Source organism: Aplidium turbinatum, chromosome 16 (assembly GCF_918807975.1).
Source record: "Aplidium turbinatum chromosome 16, kaAplTurb1.1, whole genome shotgun sequence".
NCBI lineage: Eukaryota > Metazoa > Chordata > Ascidiacea > Aplousobranchia > Polyclinidae > Aplidium > Aplidium turbinatum.
The window spans coordinates 16,308,253-16,320,982 of record NC_137487.1 but is presented as its reverse complement, the minus strand read 5'-3'; the positions used below and the strand labels follow the sequence as shown (position 1 = coordinate 16,320,982).

The following is a 12,730-nucleotide window of genomic DNA, read 5'->3' as shown; positions in this document are numbered from 1 at the left end:
TAGCCTGCCATACTAAATCGGAAAATTCAAGTTTATTAGAGCTTTCACCACACAAGTGTGACTTAATCAGTAGCCTATGTGATCTTATTCAAATAGAAAATTTATTGTGGTAGGCTACTCTCTGCTATTTTGTCAAGAATTAGGCTACTTGTTCGAAATGTTTAAGACAATTGAGAACTAGTTTTTAGTTTCTTTTAAATGAGACAACATATAGGGTAAGCTTGCCACAGAAAACAAAATTATCGAAATCTTTACCGAAAGTTTGCTTGAAAAGAGCACGATAAGAGTGATTTTGCGGTCGATATAACAAATCAATTTATTACCGAAAAAAAAATAAAATTAGCACAGTCTACAGATTTTTCTTCAAGAGCAAATTTCGAGCTTTCAACACAGGTTTTCAGTCCCACGAGAAAGTAACTACTGTAGGCTAAGCTTTGTTTAAACATGACGATTCGTAAGTCATCTTTAAAGTTCATTTCAAAAGTGAAACTAAAGTAAGCTAAAATTTGCACGAAGCGGGGAATTATTTCACAATTTCGAACACGAGCTTATTTAAGAATTATGGAGATGTAGGAATTTCGTACCGATCGCCTCCAGATCGAACAAAAATGGAAAACGCCATACTCGAGTTTCCTCCTAGTTTGGGATTATCAGTTCAAGACAACATGGGTAGCCTATGCGTCACTGATGACCCGAAACTGGAGTAGGCTATCTAGCGTCTTCTAAGTTCGATCGATCTTGATTTAATGAAGACATATTTAATGAGGAAGATGCAATTATCGGTCAATATTTCAGATAACGAGATCTTTTGATCATACGCTAGGTTCAAAACAGGCTTTAGTGCTAATTTTGTGTTGAAACTTTAAGTTTTACGAATAGATTTCTTGCAATGCTGCACCATTTTTAGATGGTAAGTCAACGCTGAAGTTTTGATGGGCAAGTCTATGACGACTGGACTTGTTTTAGTCTGTTAGAATGTTTTTAAGAAAGCTGTCCAGCAACCAAGCCTTAAGTATAGGTTATTACAGCCATTTCGCGCATACCTTACATTGTATGCTACAGATGAATAAAATTGCAAATTTTCAGGAAAAACATCATTTAGAGTAGTGTGAAGAAAAACGAAACATAATGTCGTATAATTTTACATTCCGGTAGCCTACTACAAAGGTCGTACTGGTACGTTGACAATTGACATCATTTCAAATAGTATAAAATTAGATTTTTGTTGAAAAATTGCATTAATCTAAGTAGGCCTAGGACCGCTTGACATAACCTCGGTTACTGCATTATGATCAAAAATTTGGAATAAACTGATTGATAAAACAAACTGCTGTGATGTGTTCCTACAAGGTAGACATCAAGAATTCTTTTCATTTACAGTTAGCAGCCAACTTTAAAAGTATATTCGTGGTTTTCCTGGCCTAACTGGGGAAACACTGTCTATTTAAAGCCGTGGTATAAGCTATCTACAAGTAGGCCTACATAAAATTCGAAACGTTCTTCTTGCGACACAACCCAGCGTTGAACTGGCTCAGTCAAAAATATACACCCATACATAAAGAAGTGTAGCCCTGCAACTTAAAATGTACATAAAGTATTAGCTGATTCAACACAGAAAGTTACATACCCCATACCCAATGCTTTGCTATTTGACTTAGGATGCAGTTGCATAGTGCTCTACAGCAATCTTTCACCTTGTCTTCATTTGAACAAGGTGACAGATGTGTGTTACTGTATAGGGTACCTTTGCAAGCGTATCAAATTGGTGGAAGCCGCAGCCTACAGGTTAAAAGTCCAAGAGCTCGGTAACGAATACGCCTTTGCCTTTGAAAAAAGATTTCATGTCGCTGTCATACTTTCTTTCTTGAACGAGAGTTATGAAGAAACTCGAATAAGGCAAGTCATTGTGCATTGAACTAAATGAACTTGAAGGCCTGGGAAATGGTGTAGCCTACAGGCTTTCTTCATAGCAGCCTGCTTCATCACGCCAAAGTTTTCTGGACGACAAACACGGTACCTCGTAATTGAAATATAGCCTACAGAAGAATCGGAAACTTTTCCATTCTCTACACTACAGTATATGATGCCTGCTACAAAGAATATGCGTTTCAAAAACCCAGGTGCTTGAAAATTGTGATTAAACCAGACGTAGCAGTCACATCTGTACAATAACACGGTGACATAATTGAATTTTTGCGAAAATTGTGTACCAAAACCCGAAAGCCTACAAACAACCATATCACAACAACAGCCATTCTATGTTGTCGCAGTGTTTGAGAAAGTCTGTTTTACAGCAACTCTAAACTTGAAATGTTATCTGAGCGTTTCTCGCATGAATAAAATTCAGTGATGATTTACAACATTCAACAGAACAAACGATATGTACAAACCTAGTGAGTAAAATTGCCGTTTTTACATCGCTTTAACATAAACAAAACGATAAATCGATGTCAAAAGGGCAAATTTCCCAGCTAGGATTAAATAGCACGCACGAAATTGTAAAAGCCAATGCCACGATCCGCTTTTAAGCGTCAAGTTTGAAGCTGATTTCTTGAAATTATGACGTTGCAGTTTCCCAAACAGTAAAATCAGCCATATTCATTCAAGTCTGCAGACGCTGAATCAATGTAAAGATGACAGATTTTTCTATCTAGGCTGCCTCATCCGGTGTCACAGACAACCTTGCAGCGTCAGTACATGTCTTACACCTACAGTTTCGTACTAGGCAGCGAGACGTTAAAACACAAGTTTGTCATAGAGGGATCAAGATACTAAGCCAGCAGGCCTCTGACATGATTTTGTTTGGCTTAGTTACAGACGGGAATTATACAATTCAAATTACAAGAGACTTGACGTTTTTAAATAAATAATGAGTTAGAAAGAATGTGAAAGCTTGTCCCCGACTTGCTTCTCCGCCGTCATTCGCCACCATAGAAAGAGAAAAGCACTTGCGACGCTGTTTCAAATGATAAAAAAGCGACACAGACATTGAATACAAGAAACTAAGCCGCTGTTGCAGCGTGCGGCTTTCCATTGAAATGACAGAGCATTTCGATAAACAGCATAAGTTGTAACAGGTCGATAACTGATTTATCTAATGGCTCCGCTAACGTTAGGGATATCCATGAGCGAGATTAAAACTATAATGAGTGCTATTTATCAATGAGACCATGAGGATAGTTCTAGCACACAAGAATTAGTGGATTGAAAATGATGGTTGAAGTGTGCACCATAAAATTATTCACAGCAACACAACCAAATCCAAGTTTGCTTTCAAACTAAATCGTTTACTAAAGATTGAACGGTAGTAGTTTGCTTGAAACGAATGTATACGTAGGCCCACGCCATGGCGATTTGCTGCTTGGCCACTTTTACGTGTATCAGTTTGCATTGCTTTTCTGGTGGCTCTTCCAGATGATTTTCAGTTAAAAGATAAGACATGTAAGTTTATCAACATCAGTGATCCCACTGATGTAAAAAAGTGGATTAAAATACAGAGTTTTCTATCCCACAGTCATGGATATCCCTGACAACATGCAGCACAGTCATTAAACACAAAACAATACGATTTAATCTAAAACTTTCTGTAAATGAATCCAGAATTTCTGAAAATGTTTAAAATTTTAACCTTGCTTTCGTAAAACCTCCAAACTTCTTTTGTGAAGACTTCAACGGTATGGTTCACAAGACTTATGCAAAGCAACCCGGCATTTTTGACAAAAGCCTAAATGCTAGTTACATGCTATTTACCTTGTCAAACTTTGAAGCCACTTTCGTGAAGATTCGTTGTGATCATGATTATAGGATTTGTAATTAAATATTCACTTATGTTAAGTTGTACGATTTGAAGAGCATTTATAGCTTTAGACCTATTTTATATAACAGGTATTGAAAAGTACTGAAAAGTATTGAAAAGTAGATTAAAATGGTTTCTACCATAACGGTACCGTAATAATAGTAGAAATGAGGTTTTCAAGACCATGAAAATACGTATTGATTTTTGTAACTATTGTAAAATTTAAGTTTAAAATAATCTTTAGAATACTACCATCCCGCATCGTGAAGCTGCTGCGTCACATTAAAATTAACTTTTATTACTCCTGTAGAGCGATATAGAGCGAGGATTATGCTAAATAGCACTTTTACTTAAGACTTAAACGCACGACTACTAGTTGCACCAATTTTCTTACCACATTAACAATAAAACATTCCTCTTGCAAAGTGACTTCCTCCTTAGAAACGCATTCTCGGGTGGGGCCTCATACCACCAAAACGAGGCGGGCGCACCATTCTTGGCCGAAAGTAGGGCGGTCGAGGTCGCGGGGGTCGATTGACCGGCCACGCACGAGGATGAAGTTTCGGACTTTCTATATTTCCGTTTTCCGCAAGCGCAGCCAACTTGACACCGATGGTATCGCTGCCTGATCCACGACGACGTATTCCTCCTCCTCTTCTTGGTGGTGGTGGAAAACGTGCTCTAGAGGGTGGAAATCGCTCTCGTGGCGATGGAGGATGCCGGGGATGAGGAAAACGTTCAAAGGCATGAGGAGAGCGACTGGGATGTGCTCTTACCGATGATTCGGAATTGAATGTCCTTTTAAATTCGTTAGAGTTTTGTCGCTTTAGGTTTGGGGGTGGAAACCTGGCACGACTTCCTGATATACCAATCGGGGGTTGCGCTGGCGCTCGGACAGGTGGCCTGGTTGGGAGGGGCGGGGGAGGGAATCTAATGTTATGCGGGGACGGGCCCCCAGTCCCACTGTCTGAAAACGAACGCTGTTTTTCTACTGTTGCATGGTCCCGCCCAGATGGAAGGTTCTCTTGCGATGATGGGACAGTGGCATTGCTGCTTACGTCTTGTGGAAGAGGCAGCGAGATATTACTTTGAGCCATTGATGCTGGAAAAGCTTGGAGTTGAGTGGACAGAGTGATCAGGTTGCTACCTGATCGGCTGTCAAACCCTGTTGGTGCACCAGCAGCGTTATCATGGTTTGTTGGAACTTCGGGAAAATTTGATCTAAACATGAAAAAAGCGAAGATTTGGGTGTATTGCTTGCTTCGCCACACTCATATCCACAACCAATGGCCAAGGATAAGAAAAAAAATTAATATGTTTTTGTTGAAAGTTTTAAAATCCAAGTCACAATAATTTCACGTGAAAAGATTTGTCGAGGTTTTTTTAAACTTTTTGTTATAAAACATTAAATTAAAATTTTGAAAGTGTTTTGAAAATTTGTTTTTGTTAAAATGAAAACTTACTTATAATCTTGCTCCCATTTTTGACGTTTGGCATCAGGAGGCGCCGGGAGTCGCTGGTCAGAAGCTCTAGGTGGAAAAAACGAAGACTTTGGATCAGGAGGAGCGCTCTGGGAAGTTGCGTTGCTATTTGCGACATTTTGGGTCACAGTTGCACTTCCTTGGGGAAACATGAGATTCGGGGCCGAAAACTGGGCCGTTGAAACGGGGGGCCACGTAGGGGGTGGCACATAACTGGCTACCGGTGTAGTAGCTTGAGATATGTGCGCAGACCAAGATCCGAGTGAAGATCCATCTGTTTTCGCCGGCAAGGGAGACACAAGAGGAGGCAGGTTTGGAGTCGTGGGGGAAGGTGAAGGAGCTGTGGGTTGACTCGGCCAAGCCTGTGGGGCCGAGTTTGTATTAGCTTGGTTCCAGGCTTGATTCCATGTATTTATAGAAGGTGGCGGTGGTGGCCAGCTGCTGTAAATAGCACTTGTAGCTGCAATCGGCTGACTGATGATTGGTGTAGTCTTCACCGCTACGCATGATGTGGCAACAGAACTCAAATCAGTTTTAATCGCGGAGCCCATGACTTGGGTAAGAAACCCAAGTGCATCGCCACTGAAGCGCGGAGGCGAAACAAATGATGATTCAGGAGGAGTCGTGACATATCTGCTCGGTTCGTATGGATCTTCGTCAAGTGTGGGTGTGGAAGATCCATCAGTGGTCAACATCACTGAACGAGCCAAGCCGCCAATAACCGGTATAGACTGGTTTGTCGATGGAACAAGCGCAACGGCTACAGGCATTTCAGGTGGCTTGGCGGCATATTGAAATTCTGTACTGATAACGACGGATTCTACCACGGGCGGCTTAGGATTAGTGTGGATATCAGCTGTTTTTCCAGTTTCTTCAGCAGGTTGAGGAGTTGCATCCAAATCACCCAACCCAGGCAACAAACCAACGAGTTTTTCAACACTTTCTTTTTCTTTCGCTACAGGATCATTGTCCAACTCGATATCGCTGTCTGTACGAGCAGCTTTGTTGCTGGCAGCGTCGTCCAGTCGAGAGTCCAATAGCTCAGCCAATCGAGACTCTAAGCTTTGGTGTCTTGGAGGACTTGCCACGTTACGTTCATATGATCCTGTAGGTGACGGTGGAGATTCTTCGCGGTTTGGTTCGTTTACTTCTTCAGGAACAAATAACCTAAAACAACAACCGGTTACAAAATTTGTTTGTCCAGGCATGACCAATGACCATCATACAACAGTCTGAACGCTTTGCAAGTTCCGCTAAAGTAATCACCTTGTATCGTCGTCTGAAACCGCTGTGGGACGGACAATCCTCATTGTGTGTTTTCCGCTTTCCATCTGCAAAGTTGAAACGCCATAGTTAGTTTAATTAACGAAAGGGAAACTTGTGGAGGTTAACATACATAATAGGAGTGCGTGAAAAGCTACCATTAAGCCGGATCAACGTTTTCTAACGGCCAACCCTCGCAATACGGGGAGCAAAAGACGGAAAACCGTGCACTAACTTACTAGTTTTCTAATTAAAAAGAAACAGTTGTCGAAATGTCGATAATAGATAAAATAGAAATAAATAACTTTGCTTCCAGTAGAAATTAACCTTGCTGTGTAGATGAAACAATTAAAAATACTGAGGACCAAATGAGGGTGTTTCAGAGCAAGTGGGACATATTGCTATTTTTCGATATTAACATGTCTGGGACACAACATGAAAGCTATGGAGCTTCAAATATATCAACATGACAGTAAACAGATGACAAGCCCTGAAGGTTTCTGGTAGTTCTGCAACATGTACGATGTGAGAGGCTGAGAGCGAGCTTACATCTTTTAATCGACAAAACTTGGTAAAACTTCCAACTTGGGTGATTTAATCATAAAAAGTAATAAATGGCTACTAATTGGACAGGTTGATACCTGCTTAATTCCAGCCGCTGTAGACCTAAACTTGATGCACAATAATGATTAAACAACGTTGAGTCGGCTTGTTTGAATTAAACAACCTGGTAATAAAACAAAGTGGATTTAAAACATTTTGAAGTGTCACCAAAGGCATGTTTTACCGAATGAGAAGAAGCCGTATTGATACTGCTGGATGCTCCACGCATCCCTGGACGAGTGACCAATCCGCTCACAGCACGCTTGAGCGGCTCTGTGACGTCGGGGGCTTTCCCTGCATCCAATCCGGAAACTAATAGTTTCAGCTGAGACAAAAAAATAATTTACGAAATTTAGACAAACAAACGGCAATGTGTCACACAAATACAGACAGAGTGCAAGTTTTTAACACGAACGGAAATGGAACGAAATGAAACGGAAGATCATATCCCAGGTTTGAAGGGTCCACGTCTATTAGGTGCAGACAGTTAGGTGTATGTCAAGTATGTGCGCGCACTGTGACGTCAGGATATTTAGGTGCGGCGCCCGGTTATTTAGGTCAGAGGTCTCCAGCCTTTTCTCTCTCGCGGACAGGTTTTAAAATGAAAATAGCCTCGCGGACCGGCGATAGAAAAAACGAAGTTTGACATTTAGCCTACGTATCGGTCTATTTTTTTTTTATAGCGGTTTAAACACAGTTTAAGCCAAACTCGTAACATTAAATGCAAAAGTCAATATCGGAATAGGAAACTAGTTTAACTTAGGGTCTGGGACGATTGGCCCCAGTTGTGACAAATTTAACGTAAAATAAATTTAAAAATCATCTACCTGGTCGAAATGAACAGTAAACAATCGGTCAGTTATCCAAACTGATTATTTTCATACATACAGTTACATTATGCACAGACAGTTTTCAAGCACGAATTCTGCCAACAGAATTACATATATACTGTATTTCTATACCACTGTCAAATAAAAGTGGTTTATTAAATGATAAATGACTACATTGAGCCATGTAATCAAGGCACATAAACATACAACACTATTCGGGCCATTGGACGTCTCTCCAGTGATAGTAGTGGGAAGACGGCTAGGTGATGGTTCTTTATGCTTGGTATCCGCGGCAACTGGTCTTGACGGCATGCTGAAAGACGCATCAACATGTGTGAAAATAGCACAAAACCGAATAGTTTTACACGTTCTTCTGAAAGAAAATTATTGTTCTAGTTTGACGCAAAAATATTGATGGAGGCAACTTTTTTTTGAAATAAAAGTGTGATAAAATAACTGAAGTACTCATGTAGACCAAAAACAGCAAAACAAGAAAAATTGAACATGTACTCAGCTTACTCGCTAAAATATTCATCCGTGTCGGACACATCAATCCCATCATCTAGGAGGCTTGTGGATGGAGAGGAGAGATGCGATGATACAGGAGGAAATCGCGCTTTGACTTTATCGAGTCCATCTTTCATCTTGTTGATTCGTACTTCAAAGTTTTTATAAGCCTGCAACAAATTACAAGGCAACTCCATTATTGCACAAGAGCCAACAACCAAGAGCTCAAAGCCAGAAACTGTAATTTATTGTTTATTAGCTGTGTATTGTATTGGCCTGTCGGCTGTATAAGCGGTGAGAGCCCTGGTTCGACGTTCAAAAGGGTATTGGTTCGACACCGCTCAAGAGCATGTGGCTGTATTTTTGGCAAGGCACTAAAAGGCATGCTTGAAGGTGGTGGACACGAGGATAGGCTTCCTTGCCTCCCCATTCACTTAATCTAGTATTCTACTTCTTCATCTTCCGGGCGCAGCCCTGGATACGACAAAAAGTTATTGACTGATATGCGTGAAATGAATCCAAGGACAAAAAAACGTCAATTTCATCGAGCCGGCGTCTTGTATCGTATCGATGATGAAATGTCAATGGGTATAGACTGGTTTGGTATAGAATGACAGCAAACCCAACTGAAGTTAAAGTTGTTGTATAATGTATTTAAACGTACCGTAACCAGTATGCTGTCAATAATAATATATGTCGCAATGCAACGATCCTTAAATTTGTGTAGCACACTGTATTTTGAATAATAACAGACCTGATGAGTGCTTAAAAGTAATCAAACAAAACTTACATTGACCACGATTTTAGCTTCATGATACTGGGCATGGTAATATACTGTGCCCTGTTCGAGTACTTCAAGAAGAACTTTCCGTTCTTCTATGTACTTTTCATAACGTTTCAAAAACGAATCCAGCTGTGTAGCAGACTCTTCAAAATCCTTTGAAAATGTTTCACCTCCATTTTTGTCTGAAATAAATTCATTGTATCTAGGCTAGTTAACACGCCATTTTTGGGTTGATTCAACGTTTAAATAATTTAATAAAAGCAGGAAAAACGATTTTTGTTAGGTGGTATAAGATTATAGTTAAAATCAAATCAAGTCTGCAGGACAGTGATATAACAGTAGTTAGCAAAACAAAGTAAACAAAAAACAAAGTACGTCTTTGTGTCATTAATAACCACCTTTGAGTTTTCTTATCGCGTCCAAAGTAGATACATCCATCTGCAAGGCTCTGGACTTTTGCTCATTTAATTCAATCTGGTCTTCAAGTATTTTAAATGTTTTAATCTTGTCAATCAATGAAGAGGTCTGGGAGAAATGTAAGAAATTAGTACAATCAAAACCAAAACATTTTGTGGAGTACCGTACTCAAATTTTAAATTCTACCATTTCATAAACGTTCTTCATTATGAACTACCACTCAAACTCTGCACTATGAACATTGAACAATGCCAAACTTCAAGAGTAACTCTGCAAGAAATGGCAAGCTAAATGAAGCTCACAGAATAGCAATCGAAACAGCAGTCATGAAACCATGTCGCTCTGCAACTTTTATGATTAGCTTAACCCGACAAGAAGACTTTGAAGTGTACTGACAGAATAATCGGGTCTGCTACTATTCGGTGAGTCCGATTCGGTGAGTCCGATTCGGTGAGTCTGATTCGGTGAGTTTCTAACCTCTAACCCCTAATCCTAACCCCAAACCCCTAACCCTAAAACGGCAATGATGATTAGGCTACGATACCCGATAATTTAAAAAAAAAAATTGAAAAATCCCTTGTTAAGGGATCGGACTCACCGAATCGGACTCACCGAAACGGGCCATTCCGGAATAATAAGCCGATTGGCCAATTCCATTACCCTAACAAGCACAAATCGCCTTTGCTATTTCAATGTATTACGGGTTTAAATATTGTAACAACAGAGACTTTGTTTTTGCAGACACATGGTAGATGGGGTTTCAGATACAGAGAATAATTGTGGCCGGTCCACTGATAGTCAGTCCACACAAGATTTATGTAAAAAAATGATCAATAAGTTATTTACATTACCCAACATTTACATAGCAATTGTTTCAGAAGTTACAGGGATCATGTTTTCAATCAGTCACTCAAATCCATAGCTCAACAGTAGGGCAACAATCAACAATTTTCCATTAAATACATACTTTATATTCCACAAGCAGTTTATTTCGAAGCTTTTCAGGAGCCTGGTTTGTGATCAAAGCAGCCAAAAGTTGGTCTGTAAATTCGGAATCATAGATGCCTCGCTTGGCCCATATTTTGACAACTCTCTGCACATTAGCTTTTATTGCAGAATCTCTGCAATGACATAAAGTTTGGTTACCACCACATAAGATTCAAATGCCAAAACACCTCCAGATTGTAGAATAGTAGGCTACCGCTCACTCTGTGAGCATAGTGTACTGAACTACATGTTAAGCACAAAATCAACAAAAATTATTAATATCGTACCTCAAAAAGGGAACGGCTTCAACCAGAACATCACTAAAGCTTTCTCGATATATGGGGGCATTTTTCCGTTTGCAATTTTGAACCACATCATTGCAAAGGTAAAGGAGAGTTAGACGATGAGAACCTTTCGCTAAAATTGAAAAATTGAATTATATATATACAATTTAATATTACTCAAATCAACTATCACCATGCTGTGCTTTTCTTAAATATCAATTTAAATGCAATTTACTCCCAGTCTAGTTTTAAGCTAGGATGTCAACAACAAATTTCAACAACTAAAAATATACATACAGGATTTAGCAAACAGTTACCACAAAAAACATCCAAATACAAAACCATTTCGAAAAAGATAAAGTTTTGTTATTTCAACTGGGAACATCAACAAACTACACCAACCAGGTAAAAATCGCAAAAAAAAAAACATACAAATCTGCAACAGTTTTCATTACATAAATGGTGTAGGAAAGCTAGCACAAATGAAATACTGTTACATTTAAATTAAATAAAAAGGTTAAATTACTGACATTTTTTAACGACGTCCAGCCAAGTTTCCACAATTCTCTTGTGGTGTGACTTATGATGTATAATCCATAACGAAAGCATCGGAATACTGTCCTGAGTGTTGGAAACAGTCTTTAATTTCTTCACAAGCACGTCTGTGCTCATTTGCTTTGCCATGATCAGCTACCTGAGTTTATTCGACACATGCAAGCACAATGCAGAGTTAAAACAACCACTAGAGGAATAGTTGTGGCACCCTGAAACTGTTCATCTGAAAGAAAATTATAAGTAAAACAATCTAATTATATCCTGGCATCAGATAAAGCAACGTCTAACACAGTTCTACTTGAAAAGATATCCATATCAAAATCTTTCAATACTGTAGCTTCACAAAACCTAGTTGCATGATACAGCCAATCTCATATAAGCAATTAAGCATATTAGGTTAGCTCCCTCATAATTATTAATTATGCATAGTCTCACCTAACATTGGTACACAGCATTGTTATTAAATAGGCAAAACTGAATGTAAATAGGCCTATAAAAAAATTCAATGAAAATTGTGTCCACAGTAAGTCCATTCAAAAATTTGTATGAGACATTGTAACAAGTGCACATATCTGTGCACTTGTTACAATGTCTCTCTGTGCAATGCGTATTTTTGTGAACTTGTGAACAGTAGAATGAGTATTATAAGATTGATCAGTTATCACCTTTTTAAGAATTTCACTTTTTGTAATACTAGCTCTTATGCCTAAAGTGCATTAAAGTAGGTAGACTAAAGCTATTGTTACTAACAACAGTTCAGTTCATTTTTGTTTTGTTGGCGAAAAATAAAACAACCAAAATATACAAAAACACAAATAATTTGCACAACAGGGATGGCAGCGAAAGACCAAAAGGTCACCAAAGTCAGCCGGATTGGCCCGTTTCGGTGAGTCCGATTTGGTGAGTCCGATCCCTATTTGGTGATTTTTTCAATTTTTTTTTTAAATTATTGGGTACCGTAGCCTAATTATCATTGCTGTTTTAGTGTTAGGGATTAGGGGTTAGAGGTTAGGAACTCACCAAATCGGACACCAAATAGTAGCAGACCCAAGTCAGCTGCCACCCAAACAGCTTTAGCCTACCGGTACCTACTAACCTTTCAAGGTATGACCCCCTTATTTCTTGAGCATGATGTATGTGTATTTCTCGAGCATCAAGCGTAGGAATTAAGAGAATGTGAGGATTTATAAAATCATTAAGACTCCAATCGAACAAAAAATAGA

The 12,730-nt window shown here is 39.2% G+C and overlaps 1 protein-coding gene across 1 annotated transcript; it reads right to left on the bottom strand.

Annotated features, from left to right (window-relative positions):
- Positions 1–1,940: 1,940 nt before the first annotated feature.
- On the bottom strand, positions 1,941–11,690 carry LOC145785262 (uncharacterized). The gene is made up of 11 exons (XM_082596942.1): positions 11,483–11,690; positions 10,956–11,085; positions 10,649–10,802; positions 9,663–9,789; positions 9,271–9,446; positions 8,493–8,650; positions 8,181–8,286; positions 7,328–7,468; positions 6,544–6,608; positions 5,260–6,444; positions 1,941–5,017 (listed from the first exon to the last, which is right to left on the bottom strand). Exons 1-11 carry the CDS (start codon positions 11,634–11,636, stop codon positions 4,234–4,236), a joined length of 3,180 nt encoding a protein of 1,059 aa, XP_082453068.1. The 5' UTR covers positions 11,637–11,690; the 3' UTR covers positions 1,941–4,233.
- Positions 11,691–12,730: the final 1,040 nt, after the last annotated feature.